The sequence below is a fragment of the Phocoena phocoena genome, chromosome 21, assembly GCF_963924675.1.
Source record: "Phocoena phocoena chromosome 21, mPhoPho1.1, whole genome shotgun sequence".
Taxonomy (NCBI): Eukaryota; Metazoa; Chordata; class Mammalia; order Artiodactyla; family Phocoenidae; genus Phocoena; species Phocoena phocoena.
This window is the reverse complement of record NC_089239.1, coordinates 6,100,072-6,126,755: the sequence shown is the minus strand read 5'-3', so window position 1 is coordinate 6,126,755 and position 26,684 is coordinate 6,100,072. Positions and strand designations below refer to the sequence as shown.

Sequence of the window (26,684 nt, the reverse complement as noted above, 5' to 3'; positions counted from 1 at the left end):
CCACAGGGCCTTGGCACGTGCTGTTCCTTCTGCCTGACATGCTCTCCTCTCTCTGCCATTTTAAGTACAACTTCTCTGAGAAAGACTTCCTCAACTTCCTTAACAGGGTCAGATGTCCCTCTTATAGATGTTCTTAATGCTGTGTGCTTTTATTTTTTTTAACGTTAGCCAAATTATGTTGTTCTAATTCTTTACAAATTAGTTATCTACATAAAGTATACTTCACAGAATATTTAGAATATACCTTTCTTGATATATAAAACAGAGTGGGTTGAAGGCAGTTAGAAAAACAAGAAAGTATTTCAAAAGAAGGTATGAACATAACTGTTTTGACTACCTTGTATAGTCTCAAAACTAGTTGTAGATATAAGTTCTCTTGCATTTATATAGCACTCTTTTTCTGGGGAAGTCAAACTATTATTCTTAATAAATTTTTAGTATATTTAAATTGCACGGGAAGGTTTTATGTCCAAACCATTGCTTTAGCAAGAATAATCACTTAAAAGTGATACTGCCTTAGAAAAGATATTGGGTTGGCCAAAAAGTTTGTTCGGTTTTAAGTACAAATAAAAGACACATTTTAAATTTTCATGAAGAACTTTATTGAACAACATATTCACTGAAAGAATGAACTTTTTGTCCAATCCAATAGGTAGTGTAATAGGTAATTTTCCAGTTAAAGGGAAGGTCAGATACAAAACCAGTTACAGGCACAGCATTTTTAAGATTCTTTTATGGTGTTTAGAAAAGACCAAGGAGGGCTCTGTCCTGCACTTGGAGGAATTGGACCCATCTTGGCTAACATAATTAGGCTAAATCAAAATGAGAAAAGTAGCAATTTGAAAGTTGAAGGAAGGATGAACTGGTTAAAAAGTTGTATGTTTCTCTTTCATTGAATTTGATGTGTTGTATTTTCCTTATTGTTCAGTTCATAATATTTTCTAAGTTACACTGTGATTTCTCCTTTGACTCATGTGTTATTAAAAGTGTATTGCTAATTTCCAAATATTTGGGAATATTCTGGTTATCTGTTTTTGATTTCTAGTTTAATTACATTGAGAACATACTCTCTATGATTTCAGTTCTTTTCAATTTATTGAGATGTGAATTAGTGTCCAGCATATGGTCCATTTTGGTGAATGTTCCATGTTCAATTAAAAAGAAAAGTGTATCTTGCAGTTGTTGGATATATTATTCTATAAATGTCAAGTTAATTAATGGTCTTGTTCAAATCTTGTATATTTTGGGTGTGTGTGTGTTTATCTGTTTACCCTTCAGTTTCTGAGACAGGTGTGTTAAAATCCCCAGCTGTGATTATGACGTTGTCTGTTTCTCCTTTTAGTTCTATAAATTTTTGCTGTATGTGTTTTGAAGTGTGTTCTTCAGTGCTTATGTTATTAGGTGCATACACATTTAGGATTGTTATGTCTTCTGGAAGAACTGATCCTTTCATTACTACCAAATTTAATACTTCAGAATTTTTTTTTGTAGTATTTGTCTCATAAGACATCTCATTTGTTTAAGTGACCATCTGGTTACCACCCTTGTCACTACACTGTAAAGTCCATTCTGTGCTTAACATAGTGCCTGGCACATTGTCATAGTAAGTGCCTATTAACTGTTTGTTGAACGAATGAAGGAACAGATGATATATCTAATGGGTGGAATTAGTGTGACTAATTGAATGAGCTGAGCTAAACCTTGGGATAAGTGGATTGATGCAGACCTGGAAGGGGCTTGCTACATATGCCTTATCCTTGTCTTTAGCCTGGTCCCGTTTCCATATTTTTATGAATATCTTGATGAAAATATAGCAACTACATTTACAAAACTTAAATTACTGGGTAGCTGATTTGAAAAGCATTTTATAATAGTAATATAAGGATAATGTAATATAGTCATTAGGAATACACATTTGAAGTTAGACTCTGGGTTTGAATACTGCTTTAACCACTTAAGATCTCTGAGACTTTGGACACGTTACTTCGCTTACATACTTCATTTTTCTCTTCTGTGAAATGGAAATAATAATGGTACCTATTTCTAAGTATTGTTTTAAAGACTGAATGAGTTGGTGGATGTTAATACTAAGAAGAGTACCCGGTTCATTGTAGGACTTATCATCATCATCACGCTCTTTATAATCATCCCCATCATAGAAAATGCATAAAATCTAGAAAAGTCTCAAGAAACTGGTCACATATGGTCCTGTCATCCAGAGATACTCTGCTAAAGTTTTATTGTTATTTCCTTCTCATGTGTATTCATAAGCATATAAATATGTATCATACACATATATACATACACATATGTGTACTCAGAGACCCATATCTGTGTGTATAAACAAAATTGCATAGTATGATTTATACTGTTTTATAAGTTGATGTATTTACTTTCCACTCTATTAAGGGCATTTATAGGATATACCCAGCTTCTTTTAACCATTTCCTTATGTTAGAAATGTTATGTTGTTTCCAGTAATTTGTTTTTTTAAACAAGGCTGTGATAAATACAATTTAAGTATTTATGTCTCCGATTGTTTCTTTAGTAGATTTTTCTCAAAAGAAAACGGAAGATAGTTTTAAAGGCTGTTCACAGATGCTTCTAAATTGACCTTCAAAACGTTTGACTGATTTATACTTCCACTACCCCCTCATCAATGTCAGAGTATTGTCTTAAGAATTACTTTTCCAATTTGTTACATCAAATAGATATTTCATTCTTGCTTTGAATGAATTTGTAAATACTTATTTAATTTCTTGTTGTTGTTTTTCAAAAATGTTTAAAGGGATATAGAGAAAATGTGGTTTCCACTCTTACTCTCTTTCTCCTTCTTCCCACCCTGCTCTTCAGGTGTGTCTTTGAGCTTTTTGTCTGCCTTTCCAGGGTTTCTTATGCACATATACACTCCTACTCCCCACTGACTCCCACCCCCTGCTGTGCACATTGTCTTGTTCCATTTCACCAAAAGAGCTGTCCTCTCTTGCAGAACAAGATGGTGTCCTCCTTTTAAACTATTTGTTTATTTACATTTTTTATATTTTTATACAATTTTTAAGGGTTCCTTTCCATTTACATTTATTACAGAATATTGGCTATATTCCCCATGTTGTATTGTACAAATACATCCTTGAGCCATTCTTTTTTTTTTTTTTTTTTTGCTGTACGCGGGCCTCTCACTGCTGTGGCCTCTCCCGTTGCAGAGCACAGGCTCCGGACGCGCAGGCTCAGCGGCCATGGCTCACGGGCCCAGCCGCTCCGCGGCATGTGGGATCCTCCCGGACTGGGGCACGAACCCGCGTCCCCTGCATCGGCAGGCGGACTCTCAACCACTGCGCCACCAGGGAAGCCCCCTTGAGCCATTCTTAACATTCAATAGTTTGTTAAACTTTTTAAATGAAAAATTTTAAATACACAGAGGAGTAGAAAGAATAGTATGATGAACACCCATATATCCTAGATTAAAACACTGTTAATATTTTATCATATTTACCTTGTCTAGATTTTGCTGAACCATTTTTAAGTAAATTATCAGCATTATGATGCATCACTCCTAAGTTCTTTAGTATTCATCTCCAACATATAAGCCTGTTCTCAATACTGTTATCATACCTAACAAAATTCAGAGTTTCCTAATGTAATGTAATCCCTGGTCAATATTCACATTTCTCCAATTGTCCGTGTCCTCAAATTGTCTTTCATAGCTGTTTTTTTTTTCCACATCAGGACTCAACCAAGGTTCACACATTGCATTTAGTTGTCATGTCACTTAAGGCACTTTAAAAAAAAAAAAATAATTTTATTTTTGGCTGCGTTGGGCCTTTGTTGCTGCGAGCGGGCTTTCTCTAGTTGCGGCGAGCCGGGGCTACTCTTCGTTGTGGTGCGTGGGCTTCTCGTTGCGGTGGCTTCTCTTGTTGCAGAGCACGGGCTCTAGGCACGCGGGCTTCGGTAGTTGTGGCTCGCGGGCTCTAGAGCGCAGGCTCAGTAGTTGTGGTGCACCAACTTAGTTGCTCCGCGGCATGTGGGATCTTCCTGGACCAAGGCTCGAACCTGTGTTCCCTGCATTGGCAGGCAGATTCTTAACCACTGTGCCACCAGGGAAGCCCCACTTAAGTCACTTTTAATCTAAAATATTCTTCTTCGGTTTATTTATTTTTTTCTTTTCACTGACAGTGACCTGAGGAAATGACTGGGCCGGTGGTCTTTTAGGGTGGCCCACGTTCTGGATTTGTTTGGTAGTTCCTTCTCAACGTTGCTTAACTTGTGTCTTTATTCCCTGAATTTTCTATACATCAGAAGTTAAATCTAAAGTCTTAATTAGATTCAGGTTAAACACTTTGAATACTTCGTATTTGACTACTTTGTAAGTGGTAGATGATGTCAAGGAGGCACATAATTCTGGATTGTCTTATTATTACTGTTACTAAGTGGCAATGACCAAATCTTGCTTTTGTAAAGTTAGGTCTTGCCCACTGCAACTATCAAGTAATATGTGGAGTGATGATTTTGTACCGTATAAATATCCATTTCCCCACCAGTGTTTCACCTCATGGTTTAAGCGTGCATTGATGATCCTGCCTGAAGCAGTTATTCTTTTGGTGCTTGCAATATAATTTTTATTACTATAACAATGAACATCTCTTAGCTTTGTAGGCTGTTTGCATTTCTTATTTTGTGAATTGCCTATTTGCATCTTTGCTAATTTTTTTCTGTTGAAGTGACTATCCTTTTAATGATTTGTGACAGTTTTCTTTTAATATGTTAAGAGTATTTTCCTTTTACTTCTTAATATGTCACTAAGACTATACATGAGACATTAAGTATATCATAGCAGCATGAATTTTGGTAGGTTCCAGTAGATGCTAACTGAGATCTGCTTTCTTCTATGCTTTGTTTTAGAGGTTTTCATATCTAATTTCAACTAATTATGTGAGATAGGCATCATTATTTAGGTCTTGTTTTTCAGATGAAGAAACTGAACTTAAGAAAGTTTAAGCACTTTACTCAGGTTACCTCGTGAATAAATGGTGACATAAGAATAAATGTAAAGATGGGACAAAATAACTAACTCTTAAGTGAAGGATGGAAGGAAGAGGAGGCTTAATAGCAGCATGTGCAAAAAGTAGATAGGGGTGTTAGCTGAGGATAAATTCAAGGACATCAATAATGTAATGTAGTTACCATAAGAGCTACTGTCATCCTGGGCTTCATAGAAGTACAGTATCTAGAATAAAGGAAATGACAGTTCATCTTGTTCTTGGCTTGTCAGGCTGTAACTGAAATTTCATATTTTACTCCGAGCGCTGTGCTTCAAGAGGGAGTGAGACAAACTAGAACATATTTAGAGGGGAGCTTCCTTGTTGCATGAGAAATGATTGTGGACTATTGTCCTGTGAAGTAAGTAATTAGGACCTATGTGATAATTGTCCTAAAAAGCTGCCATGTGGAGGAAAGAAAAGACATTATCTGTGTGGTCTCATGTCGAAGATCTGGGACCAATGAGGAAAAGTTATAGGGAGAAAGATTTTAACTCAAGAAGTAAAAGATATGATAGCTGGTATGAGAATATTTAGGAGGTGATGAATTAGAGGAATTGGAAAACAATATCCTATAATGACTCGGCAGTGATAGCATAGGGGAGATTTAAGAATAGGGTAGGTGCTTGGATCAAAAGACAATCAATTAGGACTTCCCTCATGGCACAGTGGTTAAGAATCCGCCTGCTAATGCAGGGGACACGGGTTTAAGCCCTGGTCTGGGAAGATCCCACATGCCGCAGAGCAACTAAGCCCGTGCGCCACAACTACTGAGCCCGCGTGCCACAACTACTGAAGCCATGCGCCTAGAGCCCGTGCTCCGCAACAAGAGAAGCCACCGCAGTGAGAAGCCCTTGCACTGCAACGAAGAGTAGCCCCCACTCGCCACACCTAGAGAAAGCCTGCGTGCAACAGCGAAGACCCAACGCAGCCAAAAAAAAAAAAAAAAAAGACAAAGTCAATCAATTTAATAGGAAATTTCAATACAGCATCATAAGAGTTGATGTTTGGGATACTTATTGTATCCTGAAGGGCTATAGGAAGGACATTTAACTTACACAGCCTTGTAATAGGAATTGTAGTCAGGGAAGTCTTCATAGCGTTGTTACTGAATTAGTGAATTGAATTAGTGAATTAATGAGTTAATGAATTGAGTCTTTAAGTAAGAGTGAGCCAAGTGAAGAAAGGTGGAGTCCTGTCATACTTACTTAACATTACAAAATCTAGGTTTCTCTTTACTATAACTCTGTAAGAAGACACAATTGAATTTTGGTATAGTTCTATTATTTTTTGTGTAAAAGCATTTATAAAATTATATCACATTTAAAAACAACTTTATTAGTTAGACTTTTTTGAGTCCTAGGCAGGTAGTGAAGAGAGATTATTACGTGTCAGAAGCCACACCCCCTGGTACCCTACTAATTTGCATCTTGGCGTCCACTTACCTCTTCTCTGCCATATTTAAAGAGAGCTACTTTGACCTCTGTTTCTCTCGCACACTTTTTCTGTTGAGATTCACTTTAGCTAAACAGCAATAAACTCCCTGCCTGTATACAAAAAATATATAATTTTTCTTTTGTATCTACACTGGATGCATTGTAGTTTGCATTATTTATCTTTCCAGGAATGCTTTGTGTGGAAAGCTTCAATGTGAGAATGTACAAGAAATGCCTGTATTTGGAATTGTGCCTGCTATTATTCAGACTCCTGGGAGAGGCACCAAATGTTGGGGTGTGGATTTCCAGCTTGGGTCAGATGTTCCCGATCCTGGCATGGTGAATGAAGGCACCAGATGTGGCGTTGGAAAGGTAATCATAATGTTTTCTAAAACAAAGTAAAATTTAAAAAATTAAAAACATCATTATATAAAGCTAGTGGTTCTTTTCTGGGTATAAAAGAAATCTCTGTTTATTGTAGAGATTTGGGAAAATAGAAAGCTACCAAGAATAAAAATAAGAACAGCTATACCTCCTGATGATTTATAGCCATATAATGCTTTCTTTTTTAAAAAAAATTTTTATTGCAGTATAGTTGGTTTACAATGCTGTGTTAGTTTCATATAATGCTTTTTTTAACTTCAGAAATGATCAGTTTTCATCATGGTCACTGGATCTGCTTAGATTAGAGTATTCATTATCTGCATCTCATTGGATAATTTCCACAATTTCATTAAAGAAACCTCTGCATCTATTAAAAAAAAAACAACTATAATTCTATTATCCCGATTTCTTCACTGGGGTCATGTATTATAACCTGTGTTTTCTATGTTGTAATATACTGGGCATATCCCCCCCTCCCCATCAATGTGCTGTAATTTATTAGCCAGGTTGCTATTACTGGGATTTCCAGGATTTTGTGTGAGTGTGTGTGTGTGTGTATGCATGTATGTGTGCATGCATCCGTGTCTTTGTACTAGAAATGTCATAGCGCTTGTCCTGCCCATGCATCCTGCTACCCTGGCCACAGCTGTTTGGATCCAGTGTTAGCCAAGAGTTAGCTGCTGACTTACTACCAGTGCTCCCGGATGAGAGGAGCTAGGCCTAATTCCTTTCTTGGGGGGGAATATATAAGTAAAGAAAGGTAGTTAAGAGTAGCGCTGAAACTACGAATACTTTGAGAGATAGCATGATGTAGGAGGAGGGCTAGAAGGGTTATGGTGAGCTTCAGCTATGTACAAGAGACAGAGGGAGCAGGATTGTTGAACAAGTTGAAGAAGCCAACTCATGGGAGAATAGAGGAGGGGAGAGTGAACACAATCAATTGATTATGTGGGACACATGAAAAAGACAGAGGGACCCGCAAGTTACCTCAGTTTCTACCAAGTTTTCAGTTCCAATTCTGTTGCCCCTCACTTCTTACCAAAAAGAACCTGGTATTCTTGTGCCTGCCCTTGCCACGCCATAAACTCAACTGCTGCAGTTACTATAAACAATGCTGAGGTAAATGGCTTTCTAAAAAATTTCATAAAATCCTGATTATTTTCTGAGGTTAAATTACTATAAGGGGGTGTGTACTTTTAAGGTTTTAGATATAGTTTTGCCAAATTTCTCTTTAGAAAAGTATTAGTTTATTTTCCAAGCAGTTTTCAATAATAAATGTTTTAACTCTATATCCTAGTCAGGATTAGGTGCTATTGTTTTTAAACTTTCATTTGGTAATTTTCTTTTTACTCTTTCTCGATTATTAGTGATGTTGAATTTTTTTGTCTCCATATATTTATTCCTTCTTTTGTGATTTGCTTGTTGATGTTATTTGTTCATTTAAAAATTGATGTGTTTTTCTTATTGATTTTAAAGAACTTTAACTTATGTCATATAAGATGTAATATGTGTAATATATTTGCCCAGTTATTACTTGCCTCTTCCTTTTGTTTTTAGTATTTTTTGCCATGTTTACATTTTTATGTAAACAAATCTATTATTCCTTTCCTTTATGGTTTCCAACTTTACTTACATGTTTTACAAGACTTTCTTAGTATAGTATCAGAGCATTATTTTCTAGGAGATTTTAAATTTTTTTTAATACTTAACTGTTTAATCCAGGGGAATATGGAGTGTATAGTATGAGGTTAGCATTCTTCTTTTTTTTCTTTTTCATTTTATTCATTCAGAGATGATGACTATATGCTGATTTCTAATGTTACTTTTTTTCAGAATGGTTTGTTATTTGCCATCACCTCAATTATAATCTCTCTTTTAATCTGAAATCTTATTTAAATTACTTATTAAATTTTCACATATACTTGGGCTTGATTTCTGCTTTTTCTCTTAATGTCCACTGATTGGTCTGATACTCATGTGTCAGTATTGCCTTCTTTTAGTTTTTGTCAGTTTTATAATATATTTTTATTATCTGGTCATACAAATGCCCCCTCATTCTTTTTTCACAGTTTTCTTGGCTATTAATATTCATTTATTATTCCAGATGAACTTGAGATCATTTTGTCAAGGTGCAAAAAAAAAAGTTTTTAAATAAAAGCGCTTTGGAATTTTGGTTGGGATCAAATCAAATTTATAAATTTGTAATGGGGAAAAGTGACATCTTTACATTATTCAGTCTTCCCATAGAAGAACATGGTATGTCTCTCGATTTTTTGGGGGGTCTTATTTTAAAGGTTTAATTATAAAGGTCCTTTTTATTTTTTATTAGTTTTATTCCTAGGTATTTTATATTTTTATTGTTATTATGAATAGCCTCTTATTATGTTTTCTAATTTGTTATGTTACATTTTCTAATTGGTGTTTATTGATAAGAGAAACTGTTTTGTTTATATTTTTACTGGCTATTATTGATATTCAGAAAAATATATTCACTTGTATATATTTATTTTGTTACCAGCCATTTACTTAGTATCACGTATTTTTATTGTTGATTGTATTAAAATTTTCTAGGTAAACAATCATCTGTAAATGATAGAAAGTTGATTTCCTTTCTGATACTTACAATTTGGATTTATTTTCTTATGTAATTGCAATGATAGAGCTTTCAGGATAATTTTAAATAATAATGATAATAGTGTACTTCTTTGTCTTCTCCCTAACTTGACTGGGAATGCATCTAGCCTTCCAAGGTTATTTATGATTTTGGCTATTGGCTTGGGGTAGGTAGTATTTTTCATTTAATGGAGAATTGTTTTAGTTGTGATTAATAAGAATAAAAGAACAAATAGATTAAAAATTTTATAAGTAGTTTTTTCAACAGCTATTTTAGTAATCACTACATCTTTTCCTTTGACTTATTAATGTGCTGGGTTATATTGATAAATTCCTCAACATTAAATTGTCTTTACGTTCCGGGAGCAAATACTGGTAATGTAGATTTATTCCTGGATTCTGTATGCTGGTGAATATACTTTTATATTTCTGAAGCTCTATACTTAGGCTTTTTTAATTTATGAAATTTTACTACGTGGACTATAGTCAGTACTCTTAAATCTCACAAAAATTCAGCTAAGACTGAATTAAAGCATAGCAGGAAATTTACTGATTCAAACCACAGAATCAAATAAAGAACTTTGGAACCCAGAATCTGAGATAATGTCCCTGTGGTTCTTTTCCTGTATCTTTCATTTCTTCTTCTCCCTTGTTGATCCCCTCTCCGCCTACCCCCGCCAAGCCCAGCTTTATTGAGATACAATCAATATATAACATTGTGTAAGTTTAAGGTACACAATATGATGATTTGATACACATATATATTGTGAAATAATTACTGCAATAAGGTTAGTTAACACATCTATCACCTCACATAAATAGAACTTTTTTTTGTGGTGAGAACATTTAAGATTTATTCTCTTATTACCAACTTTCAAGTATATAATACAGTATTGTTCACTATAATCACCATGCTGAATATTAGATCCTCAGGACTTGTTCATCTTATAAGTGGAAGTTTGTACCCTTTGACAGTGACTCCCCATTTCTCCCCTTCCCTGGCCCCTGGCAACCACCCTTCCACTCTCTGTTTCTGAGTTCAGCTTTTTAAAAGATTCCACATATAAGTGAGATCATATGGTATTTTTCTTTCTCTATCAGACTTATTTCTCTTAGTCTGAATGCCCTGAAGGTCCATCCATGTTGTTGCAAATGGCAGGATTGGTTGTTTGGGAATGTGTTGTTTAATTTCCATATTTTTGTGAATTTTCCAGTTTTCTTTCTGTTACTGATTTCTAATTATACCACTGTGGTCAAGATAGAGACCAGATGGGATTTCAGTCTTCTTAAGTCTTGCTCTGTGGCCCAGCATATGATTTATCTTGTGGAATGTATACATACAGAATACCAAATATGTATTCTGCTGCTGTTGCATGGAATGTTCTGTCTATGTCTTTTGGTCCATTTTGGTCTGTAGTGTTCTTCAGGTCTGTTTCCTTATTACATTTCTGTCTGGATCATCCATCCAATATTAAAACTGAAGTCCCCTATACTATTATTATATTGTTGTCTATTTCTCCCTTTAGTTCTGTTATTATTTGCATTAAATATTAGATGCTCCAGTGTAGGGTGTATATATACTTATAATTGTTATATCCTCTTGATGAATTGACCCCTTTATCACTATGCAATGACCTTCTTTGTCTCTTGTGATTGATTTTGACTGAAAGTCTATTATATGTGATACAAGTGTAGCTACTTCTGCTCTCTTTTGGTTACCATTTGCATAGAATATCATTTTCCATCTCTTTACTTTCAACCTATGTATGTCCTTAAAGCTGAAGTGAGTCTCTTGTTGGCAACATATTGTTAGATCTTGATTTTTTAATCCATTCAACCACTTTGTGTATTTTGATATGGGAATTTAGTTCATTTATGTTTAAAGTATTTAATTATTGATAGGTACAGACCCACTGCCTGTCAGTTTGTTAAGTGTTTGTTGACTGTTTTTTAGCTCTTTTGCCCCTCTCTGTCTTCTTTTGTGATTTATTTTTTTGTAGTGCATGTTTTAATTCCTTTCTCTTTATCTTTTGTGTTTAAGTTTCTTCCCTTTGTGGTTACCATGAGGCTTACATAAACTATTTTATAGCTATAACAGTCTATTTTAAGCTGATAACAACTTACCTTCAATTGTATACACAGCTCTACACTTTTACTTCTCCTTTCCTTGTATTTTATGCTATTGATGTCATACTTTACATCTTTTTATATTGTGCATCCATTAACAAATTATTGTACCTATAGTTATTTTTTTCATCATTTTTCTTCCATTTTTATTGAGATATAATTGACGTACAGCACTGTATACGTAGGGTGTACAGCATAATGGTGTGACTTACATACATCATAAAGTGATTATCAGTAAGTTTAGTGAACATCCATCATCTCATATAGATACAAAATTAAGGAAATACTTTCTTCTTGTGGTGAGAACTCTTAGGGTTTACTCTTGTAACAACTTTCATATGTAACACACAGCAGTGTTCATTACATTAATCGTGTTGTACATTCATCCCTAGTACTTACTTATCTTATAACTAGAATTTGTACCTTTTGACCCCCTTCATCCAGTTCTCTGTCCCCCGAACCCCACCTCTGGTAACCACAAATCTGATCTCTTTTTCTATGAGTTTGTCTGTTTGTGTTTTGAAGTATAGTTGACCTACAAAACTATGTTACTTTCTAGCACACAACAGGGTGATGAAATATTTTCAATTGTTACGAAATTATCAGCATGATAGCTCTGGTTACCAACTGTCACCATACAAAGATATTATGTTATTATTGACTATATTCCCCTTGCTGTACATTTCATTCCCATGCCTCATTTGGAGTTTGTGTCTCTTAATTTCCCTCACGTATTTCACTCATTCTCCCACCTTCTTTCCCTCTGGCAACCACCTATTTGTTCTCTTTATCAGTGACTCTGTTTCTACTTCGTTATATTTGTTCATTTGTTTCGGTTTTTAGATTACACATGTAAGTAGAATCATATGGTATTTGTCATTCTCTGTCTGAGTTATTCCACTTCGCATAATACCCTCTGGGTCCATCCGCGTTGTTGCAACATTCTTATTATGGCTGAGTAATATTTCATTGTATGCATGTGTATGTGTGCGTGTGTGTGCATATGAACATAGGGATGCATGTATCTTTTTAAATTAGTGTTTTTGTTTTATTTGTAAAACTACCCAGAAGTGAAACTTCTGGGTTATATAATAGTTCTATTTTTAATTTTTTGAGGGACTTCCATATTGTTTTCCATAGCAGCTGCACCAATTTATATTCTCACCAACAGTGCACAGGAGTTCCTTTTTCTCCACAGCCTTGACAACACTTGTCATTTATTGTCTTTTCGATAATAGCTATTCTGACAGGTGTGAGGTAATATCTCATTGTGGTTTTGATTTGCCCGTTTCCCTGATGATTAGTGATGTTGAACATCTTTTTATGTGATGCCTGCTGGCCATCTGAATGTCTTCTTTGGAAAAATGTCTATTCAGATTCTCTTCTCATTTTTAAATCATGTGGTTTGTTTTTTGGATGTTGAGTTATATGAGTTTTTTTTTTTTGTGTGTGTGTGTGTGTGTGTGTGTGTGTGTGTATTTTGGATAATTTACCCCTTATCAGATACATCATTTGCAAATATCTCTCCCATTCAGTAGATGACCTTTTCATTTTGTTGATAGTTTCCTTTGCTATGCAAAAGCTTTTTAGTTTGCTGTAGTTCCATTTGTTTTCCTTCCCTGAGGAGACATATCCAAAACAATATTATACCATTAGTTATTTTTGATTTTTTTTTAAAACTTTTATACTCGAGATAAAGTGATTTACACACCATCATTCCAGTATTAGAGTATTCTGATTTTGACTATATATTTACCTTTACCAATGAGTTTTATAGTTTTTTATGTTTTCATATTGTTACTTAGCATCCTTTCATTTCAACTTGAAGAAGTCTCTTTATCATTTCTTGTAAGGCATGTCTAGTGGTGATGAAATCCCCTAGCTTTGTTTGTCTGGGAATGTCTTTAACTTTCTATTTCAGAAGGACAGGTTAGTACTCGTGGTTGGCAATTTTTTTCACTCAGTGCATTCAATATATCATCTCACTCTCTCTTGGCTTGCAAGGTTTCTTTAGAAAAATCCACTGATAGCCATACTGGGCTGCTGGTGGATTTCCCTAATATGTGATGAGTCATTTTTCTCTTGCTACTTTTAAAATTCTCTCCTTGTCTTTAACTTTTAACATTTTGATTATTGATTATAATGTGTCTCAGAGCAATATTCTTTGGGTTGACCTTGCTTGGGGTCCTGTGAGCTTCCTGTACCTGAATGTCCATATTCTCCCAAGGTTTCAGAAGTTTTCTGCTATTAATTCTTTTTTTTTTTTTTTTTTTTTAATTTTTGGCTGCATTGGGTCTTCATTGCTGTGTGCAGGCTTTCTCTAGTTGCGGTGAGTGGGGGCTACTCTTCATTGCAGTGTGCGGGCTTCTCATTGCGGTGGCTTGCTGTGGAGCTTGGGCTCTAGGCACGCGGGCTTCAATAGTTGTGGTGAGTGGGCTCAGTAGTTGTGGCTCACGGGCTTAGTTGCTTCGTGGCATGTGGGATCTTCCCGGACCAGGGATCGAACCTGTGTCCCCTGAATTGGCAGGCGGATTCTTAATCCCTGCACCACCAGGAAGTCCCTGCTATTAATTCTTTAAACTTTCTTTCTGCTCCTTTCTTCCTTCTCTTTCTGGGACTCCCATGATGCGAATGTTTGTTTCCTTGATGGTATCCCGTAATTCACATTGGCTTTCTTCACTCTTTCTTATTCTTTTTTTCTTTTTGTTTCTCTAATGGGCTAATTTCAAGTGATCTGTCTTTGAGTTCACTGATTCTTTCTCCTGGGTGATTAAGTTGGTTGTTGAACCTCTCTGCTGAATTTTTCATTTCTGTCATTGTATTCTTCTGTAGGGTTTCTTTTTGGTTACTTTTAATGGTTCCTATTTCTTTATTAAACTTCTCATTATGTTCATTCATCATTTTCCTGATTTTGCTGGGTTGGCTACCTGTGTTCTCTCACATTTCATTCAGTTCCTTAATGATTATTATTTTGAGTTCTTTATCAGTCAGACTATAGATCTTCATTCTTTGGGGTCATTTATTGGAACTTTATTAGTTTCTTTTGGTGTTGTCATATTTGCTTGATTCTTCCATGTAGCCTTGCATTGGTGCCTGTGCATTTGAAGGAGCACCAGTCTTTACAGACTGGTTTCAGCTGGTAAACACCTCCTGTCTGTTCTGTGTGCTGATAGGATTACCTCTGGGATCTCAGTCTGCCTGGTTTGGAGCTGGTTACAAAGCTGTTTCTGGATGTGCAGCAGGGCCTGCAGTTGGTGAACTTTTTATCATGGACTTGGTAGGGCATGCGTGCTGACTGGTCCCTGGGTGGACTGAACTTCCTCCAGTACATTTTTCAGGAGGTGGCCCCAGGACAGGGGTCTGCCTTAGGGTCCACAGTTATGTCCTTAAACAGCAGGCCTATTACCAGTTGCATAGACGGGTGGGGCTCTCATCAGGTACCTAAGAGGGCTGCTGTCTGTTCATTAATTGGGTCCCTGGATGGGCAGGACTAGCCCTGGACTGTGACTGAAATTGGCTGGAATGAAATCCCAGAGCTGTTTCAGATTCCACAGCCAAAACTGAAGGCTGTAGGCCTAGTTCTTGAGGCATGGATGTGCATGTCCCCAGCCAGGTCCTTGGACATGCTGGGCTGCTTCCTGACTGGCTTGAGGGGCTGGAGCTGAGTGTAGCACCAGTTCAGGATCTCATGAGGCACAGACATGAGTATCTCCTTTCTAGTGTCTCTTCATATAAGGGCACTAATCCCATTGGACCAGGGCTTCACCATCATGACCTCATCAAACCTTAATTACACATCTTCAGATACCATCACATGTGGATTAGGGCCTCAACATATGAATTTTGAGGGGAACACAATCACTGAGCTGTAACAGACAGCCACTAGAATGGACTTTAATTAATTGAAGTTGGATAATATTCATTCCTGCCTCATTGCCTGTGTAGCTTTTGCTGTTGAGTCGTGCATTGTACTCGGTGTGCTAAAGTCTGGTTTACCTCAACATTTGTACATTTCAGTTGTTTTGGGTTGTTTATTCTTGGTTTGGGCATAAGGAAGAAATATTGGTCAGGGTTCTCCAGAGAAACAGAACCAAAAGGGTGTGTGTGTGTGTGTGTGTGTGTGTGTGTGTGTGTGTGTGTGTGTTTATATATATAAGGCTTTTTATGAGGAATTAGCTTACACAATTATGGAAGATAAGAAATCCCAAGATCTCAGTGGGCAAGTTGGAGACCCAGAAGAGCTGATGGTATAGTTCCAGTTCAAAGGCTAGTGGGTTTGAGTCCCAGAAAGAGTTATGATTCGGTTTGAGTCCAGAGGCAAGAAGAAACCAATGTCCCATATAGAGGGCAGGCAGGTAGGAGAAATTCTCTCTTCTTTGGAGGAGGGTCAGCCTTTTCATTTTATTCAGGCCATTAACTGATTGGACGAGACCAATATACGGACAATCTGCTTTACTCATTTGATCAACTTATGTGTTAAGCACATCCAAAAACATCCCACAGAAACATCTAGAATAATATTAGATCAAATATCTAGGCACTCTGTGGCCCAGTCAAGTTGATACATGAAATTAACCATCACAGGTCCACACCTTGTCAGCTTGGTGTCCGTATGCATCTCCTTAAACCATACATAATCTCCAAGACAATAAAAATCTTCAAAACAATCTTGAAGACAATAGCATGGTCATAATTCTACCTAACATGGTAGAACTGTGTACAACCATTGTATCCTGCTTACAACTGAAAATGCACTAAATCCTACTTCCAAGAGGAGATAAAAATCTTTGGCCATTGTTTACTTTTCTTAATATCCTGTAACTTAAATCCTGTGATGTAAAGTTAACAATACTTAAAGTCAATACATTGTGAGTTACCTAAGGGACTAAGAGAGAGAAGAAAAAGATATTTGATACACATATACACACAAGCATATCATAACAAAATAAGGAGGAAATACTCGTGATAATTACAGTTTTTGTTTCTGTAATATAGTTATAGCTGGTATTTTTAACGACCTTCTTCCCTACTAATTCTGTATTCTCTTTGCCTTCAGCAACGACCTCAGCTGATTATGGTTCTTTACTTGGCAGGATGCCCTAAACCTTCATTCCTGAAGGCTCTGGGCTATTAGTAGTCCTGCCAGGATTGGGTTGTTGTAGTTTTCTATTGGTCTTTATCACAGGGTATGATAATACTAAGAAATGCCCTAAGGGATCTCCTGTATTCCAGACATACTCTTCCTTACTACCATTGTGGAGTAGCAGTCCAATTCCCCCTTGGGAGTCAAGATCAGTCACCCCAGCCTACAGTAACTCCCTTCTTTGTTTATTCAGAGGCATGAACTTAACTGGAAGTCTTAACTTCCAGTTCAGTGGCGTCACTGTTGTGTCTCCTGATGGAAGCATAACTCCCTCTAGAGCTAAGACTTCTAGGCCAACAGAGCATAAGGTCCTGGGAGCAGTAAGCAAACATTTTGCTAGTGGGTCACAAGGAGAAATAGTAAGTGGTGCCACTGCACTTCCACCCCTTCAGTCCTGGACCCATGGCTCCTGGCGCCCTCTGTCTCATGTAGGTGGACACATAAAAGTAATCATCACAGTCAGTTATTACAAGTTATGAAGTTCAGAGTGAAAATGTGAATTGGAAAAAAAATCTGTAAAAGATGGTGGATTGTAATATTCGTTTATCCTGTTCGCCTTGCCAATATCTCTCAAAATATAAAGGAACAAATTAGGGAATAGATTCCAAAGTGTGAAGTATATGAGATTTCATCAGTAGATAAAAACTTCAACACGTTTTGAAACTGAAAGAGGAGAGAAAGTATTGATAGTTTGACTGAGTAGTGGGACCTACAACTTACAGTGCAGACTGATAGGGTGTGAACAAAGAGCCTGTATCTTAGTCTGGCAGAACCCTAAACAGATTGTTGATTTGGAAACAGTGGTTATAGCTGAGAGGGGTTGGTGGAGGGAGGCATGGTATTGAAAATGGACTTAAATTTATTCTACCAATGGAGAGGCTAGCTCTTCTGTCTGTCTGCTTCTCCTATCTTGTCAACAAAGCATCAGCAGCCAGTTGCCTGTTCCCCTGGGAACAGGTTGGAGATGAGAAGATAAGATTTTTGATATTATTTGGTCATCCTCCTAGGAGAGGTCTGTCTCCCTGTCCTAACCCTAGTATACTGTTCTCCTTCATGCATGTATAACTGGACTATAGATGGATTGTTACATAAACTTGGACAATTCTGTGAGGAAGCTGAACAAAAAGACTGAAACAGAAAAATGAGAGAGAAGATAAAAGCCTACAAGGATCAACTAAAGATTTTTAAATCCAACTAATTTAAATCTCTAATTTAGAGAAAGAAAACAGTGAAGCGAACTTGTGTCAGAGTACTTGTGAAGAATAGCTTCCAGAGACAAACCCCTGGCCCCCCCAAAACAAACAAAGGTCACATATAAAGGGATGAGATTGAGAATTGAAATCTGGAAACCAAGGGAGCAGCACATTCATGTTTCCGAAAGATTCTCAACCTAGAATTCTATACACAGCCAGAGTAGCAATGAAGTGAGAGAGCACAATAAAAACATTTTAGACAATGTATCGTTTCAAATTTTCTTTTCAGAAAATTCATCTTTATTTATCCTTTCTTAGGAAATCATCTAACACAATGTTCTAACAAATGAGGAAGTACACCAAAAAGAGAATTATAGTCTAGGACACAGAAGAACGTCAAAGAAATTCTAAAATTGCAGCTATGTACCAGGCCAGTAGAGTAATCAATTTAGATTGGAGCAAGTGGACCCTGCAGGGAGGTTTCTAGAGAAAGAGGGAACTTGAAAGAGGAAAGGACATGAGAACTTTCTTTTTTTTTTTTTGTGAAGAGATTGAATACTGATATGACAAAGGCCAGTTGTATAAGAAGAAAGACAAGTATTAGCTGTAGCAAAAACAAAAGCTATATAAGAAGGAAAATACACTCTTAGTAACTCGCTTTGAAATCAACAGTGTTTTGTCCTAATTGTTGGCAAGGGATATTTATTCCCTTCTTTATTGTTTCCTTGTGGAGGAACTTCCATGATAATAACATTCCCAGGCTTTTAAGTGACTGGGAGGTGAGAAGAGGCTGGGAGAGTGGCACTTAAGACTCTCAGAGGGTATTAAAGGAATGCAGATCCTACTGTGAGGTGGACTCCATCAAGAAGCCAACCCATGAGCGTCTGGGGATGCTTTGCCTGCAGATCCCCCCAAGTGGCCAACAGGCACCTCCAGCTTGCTGCATGCCTTACCCAGACACCCTTCACCCTGTGGCCAGCACTCTACATGCCCTCCCAACAGTGGTGCAAGAGTGAGCTTTTGCAGACAGCTAGTGAGCATGTGCAGAGAGCCAGCTAGAATCTGCTGGCCAGAGAGGGAACGCAGATCTGAGCTCCAGCTTTGGAAAGGGTTGTCAGTACTTGGCTTGGTATGTTGCAGGATTGAGAGAAGAGAATAGGCTTAAGAATTCTTCCCTAAGAGGGAGCAAGAAGTATGGAGCGGGCATGTCCTAGAGAATCTGAGAAAGCCTCAGAATCCCTAGCAGGACTGAAAGAAGGTATTTCTCTCATAAAGGTAGTTAGTAAAGACTGGAGGAGTTGACTGCTACTTCAGATGTGAAGAGAGTAATGCAGAACTTCCAGGAACATGGAAAGTCAAGCAAAGATGACAACACCAAAGGATCACAGTAATCTTCCAGTAACTGATCCCAAAGACATGGTGATCTGTAATGTACCAATAAAGAATTCAAATAGCTGTTTGAAGGATGCTCAATGAACATAGAAAAGACAATTTAATGAGATCAGGAAAGCAATGCATGAACAAAATGACAAGTTTAACAAAGAGATAGAAATCATAAAAAAAGAACCAAACAAATTCTGGAGCTGAAGAATATAATGGATGAAATGAAAAAAAATATAATAGAGAGCATCAACCTTAGAATGCATGAAGCAGAAGAAAGAATGTGTGAGCTGGAAGATAGGAACTTTGAAATGATCCATTCAGAGGAAAAGAATAACAGAAGAATGAAAAAGCGTGAAGGAAGCTGATGTGATCTATGGCATAACATCAAAAGAAGCAATTTGTGAATTATTGAGTTCCAGAGTAAACTAGGGAGAAAGGGGAAGAAAGCTCATTTAACAGAATGATGGCTGAGAACTTCCCAAAGCTGAGGAGAGAATTGGATATCCAAGTTCGCGAAGCAAATGGGTCATCAAACAAGTTCGATTGAGAGATCTTCTTCAAGACACATTATAATAAATCTGTCAAAAATTAAAGAAAAAGAATTAAAGAAAATGCAGCAAGAAAATGGAAACTTGCAGCTTACAAAGGAAACTGCACAAGGCTATCAGTGGATTTCTCAGCAGAAATCTTACAGGCCATATTCATATTCATTTATTCTGCTTAGTCCATATTCATATCTTTCTGTTTTTCTGTTGGGTTATCTTTGTTATTGTTTTTACAGGCTCCTCATATATAAAGAATATTAACTGATAGTTATGTCTGTTGTAAATATTTTTTTCCAGTTTGTCATTTGTTTTGCCATAAAAAATTAAAATATCATGGAATCATTTCAATTTTGTCTCTTAAAAAGAATGTCTGTATATTTGCATGAATTAGTTTCATAATTAGTCATGATATTGGAAGACAGGTTTTGTCTTGTCACAAAGTGTCCTTTTATTCTTATTTTGGAAAGAATTTTAAAAATTAACATGAGTGTCAAATTTTATCAAATTTTTTTTTTGCGGTACACGGGCCTCTCAGTGCTGTGGCCTCTCCCGTTGTGGAGCACAGGCTCCGGATGCGCAAGCTCAGCGGCCATGGCTCACGGGCCCAGCCGCTCCACGGCATGTGGGATCCTCCTGGACCGGGGCACGAACCCGTGTCCCCTGCATCAGCAGGCAGACTCTCAACCACTGTGCCACCAGGGAAGCCCTCAAATGCTTTTGTGATATTTATTTTAATAATGACAATTTATGTAAGGTATTATAGTAATAGATTTCCTATCATTGATCCTTTTCTGTAGTAGTGGGATCATCTCTGACTTGAAAAAAATCCATTTGTGCATGTTTTACTTTGAATTTTCACATCTATATAGGTATGGAAGGAAAGATTATAGTTTTATCTTTGTTTTTGGCCTTTGTGTCATCTTTGATCATTAGTTCTATCTAAATTAGTTAATTTCACTTATTTTTCTAAATTTTCAAATATGTGATATGGGAATTAACTATTCCTGAAAAGTGTGAAAGAATTCACCTATGAAATAATCTACACCCAGGTCTGTTTTTTTCTGGCTAGTTTATTAATGTGTTCAAGTTTTCTTTACTCATTACTTCTTTTTTTTTCAGATCTGTAGAAATTTCCAATGTGTAAATGCATCTGTTCTGAATTATGACTGTGATATTCAGAAAAAGTGTCACGGACATGGGGTAGGTAATAGCCTCTTTTGGTTTATTCATGAAAGTAATGCTGAATAATGAGAATTCTTAGTGAGGATTCTCTGTAAGACTGCTTAGATTTTTAGATATTGGGGAATTTAGATACCTGATAAATTGTTCATTCTTTAAAAGTGTCTATGGATTTGCGTGAATTTAGTCTTTTCTCTTGGTTTCTATTCTTGAGTTCATCCTGTAGAGCAACATTCACAATTAACAAAAGTGCTGCTTTGTTTTGAAGGTATGTAACAGCAATAAGAATTGTCACTGTGACAGCGGCTGGGCTCCCCCCTATTGTGAGGCTACAGGGTACGGAGGAAGTGTGGATAGTGGACCTGCATACAATGGCAAGTAATGTGGAGGGAAGTTAGTGTGGTCTCTCAGTGGCCCATGTCAAAAGTGGGGCATCCTTGTCCCTTGCCCTCGCTTCCACATCCGTTAATCTATTTGTGTCTTTATATTTAAAGTTGGTTTCCTGTAGGTGGCCTATAGCTGGGTCTAATCCACTCTGCCCATCTCTGCCTTTTTTTTTTTTTTTTTTTTTTTTTTTGCAGTACACAGGCCTCCCACTGTTGTGGCCTCTCCTGTTGTGGAGCACAGGCTCCGGATGCTCAGGCCCAGCGGCCATGGCTCACGGACCCAGCCGCTCCATGGCATGTGGGGTCTTCCCGGACCTGGGCATGAACCCGTGTCCGCTGCATCGGCAGGTGGACTCTCAACCACTGTGCCACCAGGGAAGCCCATCTCTGCCTTTTAATTGAGTTGTTTTGGCCAATTATATTTAATTTGATTATTGATATGTTTGGGTTTAAATCTACCATATTGATATTTTTCTTTTTTTTTTTTTTTTTTTTTTTTTTTTTTTTTTTTTTAAACATCTTTATTGGGGTATAATTGCTTTACAATGGTGTGTTAGTTTCTGCTTTACAACAAAGTGAATCAGCTATACATATACATATGTTCCCATATGTCTTCCCTCTTGCGTCTCCCTCCCTCCCACTCTCCCTATCCCGCCCTTCCAGGCTGTCACAAAGCACCGAGCTAATATCCCTGTGCCTTGCAGCTGCTTCCCCCCAGCTATCTACCTTACTACGTTTGTTAGTGTGTATATGTCCATGACTCTCTCTCGCCCTGTCAAAACTCACCCTTCCCCCTCCCCATATCCTTAAGTCCGTTCTCCAGTAGGTCTGCGTCTTTATTCCTATCTTACCCCTAGGTTTTTCATGACATTTTTTTCCCTTAAATTCCATATATATGTGTTAGCATACGGTATTTGTCTTTTTCTTTCTGGCTTACTTCACTCTGTATGACAGATTCTAGGTCTATCCATCTCATTACAAATAGCTCAATTTCATTTCTTTTTAAGGCTGAGTAATATTCCATTGTGTATATGTGCCACATCTTCTTTATCCATTCATCCGATGATGGGCGCTTAGGTTGTTTCCATGTCCTGGCTATTGTAAATAGAGCTGCAATGAACATTTTGGTACATGACTCTCTTTGAATTTTGGTTTTCTCAGGGTATATGCCAAGTAGTGGGATTGCTGGGTCATATGGTAATTCTATTTGTAGTTTTTTAAGGAACCTCCATACTGTTCTCCACAGTGGCTGAACCAATTCACATTCCCACCAGCAGTGCAAGAGTGTCCCCTTTTCTCCACACCCTCTCCAGCATTTATTGTTTCTTGATTTTTTGATGATGGCCATTCTGACTGGTGTGAGATGATATCTCATTGTAGTTTTGATTTGCATTTCTCTAATGATTAATGATGTTGAGCATTCTTTCATGTGTTTGTTGGCATTCTGTATATCTTCTTTGGAGAAATGTCTATTTAGGTCTTCTGCCCATTTTTGGATGGGGTTGTTTGTTTTTTTGTTATTGAGCTGCATGAGCTGCTTGTAAATTTTGGAGATTAATCCTTTGTCAGTTGCTTCATTTGCAAATGTTTTCTCCCATTCTGAGGGTTGTCTTTTGGTCTTGGTTATGGTTTCCTTTGCTGTGCAAAAGCTTTGAAGTTTCATTAGGTCCCATTTGTTTATTTTTGTTTTTATTTCCATTACTCTAGGAGGTGGGTCAGAAAGGATCTTGCTGTGATTTATGTCATAGAGTGTTCTTCCTATGTTTTCTTCTAAGAGTTTGATAGTTTCTGGCCTTACATTTAGGTCTTTAATCCATTTTGAGCTTATTTTTGTGTATGGTGTTAGGGAGTGATCTAATCTCATACTTTTACATGTACCTGTCCAGTTTTCCCAGCACCATTTATTGAAGAGGCTGTCCTTTCTCCACTGTACATTCCTGCCTCCTTTATCAAAGATAAGGTGTCCATATGTGCGTGGGTTTATCTCTGGGCTTTCTATCCTGTTCCACTGATCTATCTTTCTGTTTTTGTGCCAGTACCATACTGTCTTGATTACTGTTGCTTTGTAATATAGTCTGAAGTCAGGGAGCCTGACTCCTCCAGCTCCTTTTTTCGTTCTAAAGATTGCTTTGGCTATTCTGGGTCTTTTGTGTTTCCATACAAATTGCGAAATTTTTTGTTCTAGTTCTGTGAAAAATGCCAGTGGTAGTTTGATAGGGATTGCATTGAATCTGTAGATTGCTTTGGGTAGTAGAGTCATTTTCACAATGTTGATTCTTCCCATCCAAGAACATGGTATATCTCTCCATCTATTTGTATCATCTTTAATTTCTTTCATCAGTGTCTTATAAATTTCTGCATACAGGTCTTTCGTATCCTTAGGTAGGTTTATTCCTAGATATTTTATTCTTTTTGTTGCAATGGTAAATGGGAGTGTTTTCTTGATTTCACTTTCAGATTTTTCATCATTAGTATATAGGAATGCCAGAGATTTCTGTGCATTAATTTTGTATCCTGCTACTTTACCAAATTCATTGATTAGCTCTAGTAGTTTTCTGGTAGCATCTTTAGGATTCTCTATGTATAGTATCATGTCATCTGCAAACAGTGACAGCTTTACTTCTTCTTTTCCAATTTGGATTCCTTTTATTTCCTTTTCTTCTCTGATTGCTGTGGCTAAAACTTCCAAAACTATGTTGAATAAGAGTGGTGAGAGTGGGCAACCTTGTCTTGTTCCTGATCTTAGTGGAAATGCTTTCAGTTTTTCACCATTGAGGATGATGTTTGCTGTGGGCTTGTCATATATGGCTTTTATTATGTTTAGGAAAGTTCCCTCTATGCCTACTTTCTGGAGGGTTTTTATCATAAATGGGTGTTGAATTTTGTCGAAAGCTTTCTCTGCATCTATTGAGATGATCATATGGTTTTTCTCCTTCAATTTGTTAATATAGTTTATCACATTGATAGATTTGCGTATATTGAAGAATCCTTGCATTCCTGGAATAAACCCCACTTGATCATGGTGTATGATCCTTTTAATGTGCTGTTGGATTCTGTTTGCTAGTATTTTGTTGAGGATTTTCGCATCTATGTTCATCAGTGATATTGGCCTGTAGTTTTCTTTCTTTGTGACATCCTTGTCTGGTTTTGGTATCAAGGTGATGGTGGCTTCGTAGAAGGAATTTGGGAGTGTTCCTCCCTCTGCTATATTTTGGAAGAGTTTGAGAAGGATAGGTGTTAGCTCTTCTCTAAACGTTTGATAGAATTCACCTGTGAAGCCATCTGGTCCTGGGCTTTTGTTTGTTGGAAGGTTTTTAATCACAGTTTCAATTTCAGTGCTTGTGATTGGTCTGTTCATATTTTCTATTTCTTCCTGATTCAGTCTTGGCAGGTTGTGCATTTCTAAGAATTTGTCCATTTCTTCCACATTGTCCATTTTATTGGCATAGAGTTGCTTGTAGTAATCTCTCATGATTTTTTTTATTTCTGCAGTGTCAGTTGTTACTTCTCCTTTTTCATTTCTAATTCTATTGATTTGAGTCTTCTCCCTTTTTTTCTTGATGAGTCTGGCTAGTGGTTTATCTATTTTGTTTATCTTCTCAAAGAACCAGCTTTTAGTTTTAGTGATCTTTGCTATTGTTTCCTTCATTTCTTTTTCATTTATTTCTGATCTGATTTTTATGATTTCTTTCCTTCTGTTAGCTTTGGGGTTTTTTTGTTCTTCTTTCTCTAATTGCTTGAGGTGCAAGGTTAGGTTGTTTATTCGAGATGTTTCCTGCTTCTTAAGGTGGGCTTGTATTGCTATAAACTTCCCCCTTAGAACTGCTTTTGCTGCATCCCATAGGTTTTGGGTCGTTGTGTCTCCACTGTCATTTGTTTCTAGGTATTTTTTTATTTCCTCTTTGATTTCTTCAGTGATCACTTCATTATTAAGTAGTGTATTGTTTAGCCTCCATGTGTTTGTATTTTTTACAGATCTTTTCCTGTAATTGATATCTAGTCTCATGGCGTTGTGGTCGGAAAAGATACTTGATACAATTTCAGTTTTCTTAAATTTACCAAGGCTTGATTTGTGACCCAAGATATGATCTATCCTGGAGAATGTTCCATGAGCACTTGAGAAAAATGTGTATTCTGTTGTTTTTGGATGGAGTGTCCTATAAATATCAATTAAGTCCATCTTGTTTAATGTATCATTTAAAGCTTGTGTTTCCTTATTTATTTTCATTTTGGATGATCTGTCCATTGATGAAAGTGGGGTGTTAAAGTCCCCTACTATGAATGTGTTACTGTTGATCTCCCCTTTTATGGTTGTTAGTATTTGCCTTATGTATTGAGGTGCTCCTATGTTGGGTGCATAAATATTTACAATTGTTATATCTTCTTCTTGGATCGATCCCTTGATCATTATGTAGTGTCCTTCTTTGTCCCTTTTAATAGTCCTTATTTTAAAGTCTATTTTGTCTGATATGAGAATTGCTACTCCAGCTTTCCTTTGGTTTCCATTTGCATGGAATATCTTTTTCCATCCCCTTACTTTCAGTCTGTATGTGTCTCTAGTTCTGAAGTGGGTCTCTTGTAGACAGCATATATAAGGGTCTTGTTTTTGTATCCATTCAGCCAATCTGTGTCTTTTGGTGGGAGCATTTAGTCCATTTACATTTAAGGTAATTATTGATATGTATGTTCCTATTTCCATTTTATATATTGTTTTGGGTTCGCTACTATAGGTCATTTCCTTCTCTTGTGTTTCGTGTCTAGAGAAGTTCCTTTAGCATTTGTTGTAAAGCTGGTTTGGTGGTGCTGAACTCTCTCAGCTTTTGCTTGTCTGTAAAGGTTTTAATTTCTCCATCAAATGTGAATGAGATCCTTGCTGGGTAGAGTAATCTTGGTTTCAGGCTATTCTCCTTCATCACTTTCAGTATGTCCTGCCACTCCCTTCTGGCTTGTAGGGTTTCTGCTGAGAGATCAGCTGTTAACCTTATGGGGATTCCCTTGTGTGTTATTTGTTGTTTTTCCCTTGCTGCTTTTAATATGCTTTCTTTGTATTTAATTTTTGACAGTTTGATTAATATGTGTCTTGGCGTGTTTCTCCTTGTATTTATCCTGTATGGGACCCTCTGTGCTTCCTGGACTTGATTAACTATTTCCTTTCCCATATTAGGGAAGTTTTCAACTATAATCTCTTCAAATATTTTCTCAGTCCCTTTCTTTCTTTCTTCTTCTTCTGGAACCCCTATAATTCGAATGTTGGTGCGT

General features: G+C 36.9%; 1 protein-coding gene across 1 annotated transcript in view; it reads left to right on the top strand.

Moving 5' to 3' along the window:
- ADAM9 (ADAM metallopeptidase domain 9) overlaps window positions 1–26,684 on the top strand; it is a 109,916-nt gene that overhangs the window by 64,677 nt on the left and 18,555 nt on the right. The window contains exons 16-18 of the mRNA XM_065899822.1: window positions 6,661–6,844; window positions 20,980–21,060; window positions 21,308–21,413. Of these exons, the coding sequence (XP_065755894.1) occupies window positions 6,661–6,844; window positions 20,980–21,060; window positions 21,308–21,413 (371 nt within the window). The remainder of the gene's footprint in view (window positions 1–6,660; window positions 6,845–20,979; window positions 21,061–21,307; window positions 21,414–26,684) is intronic.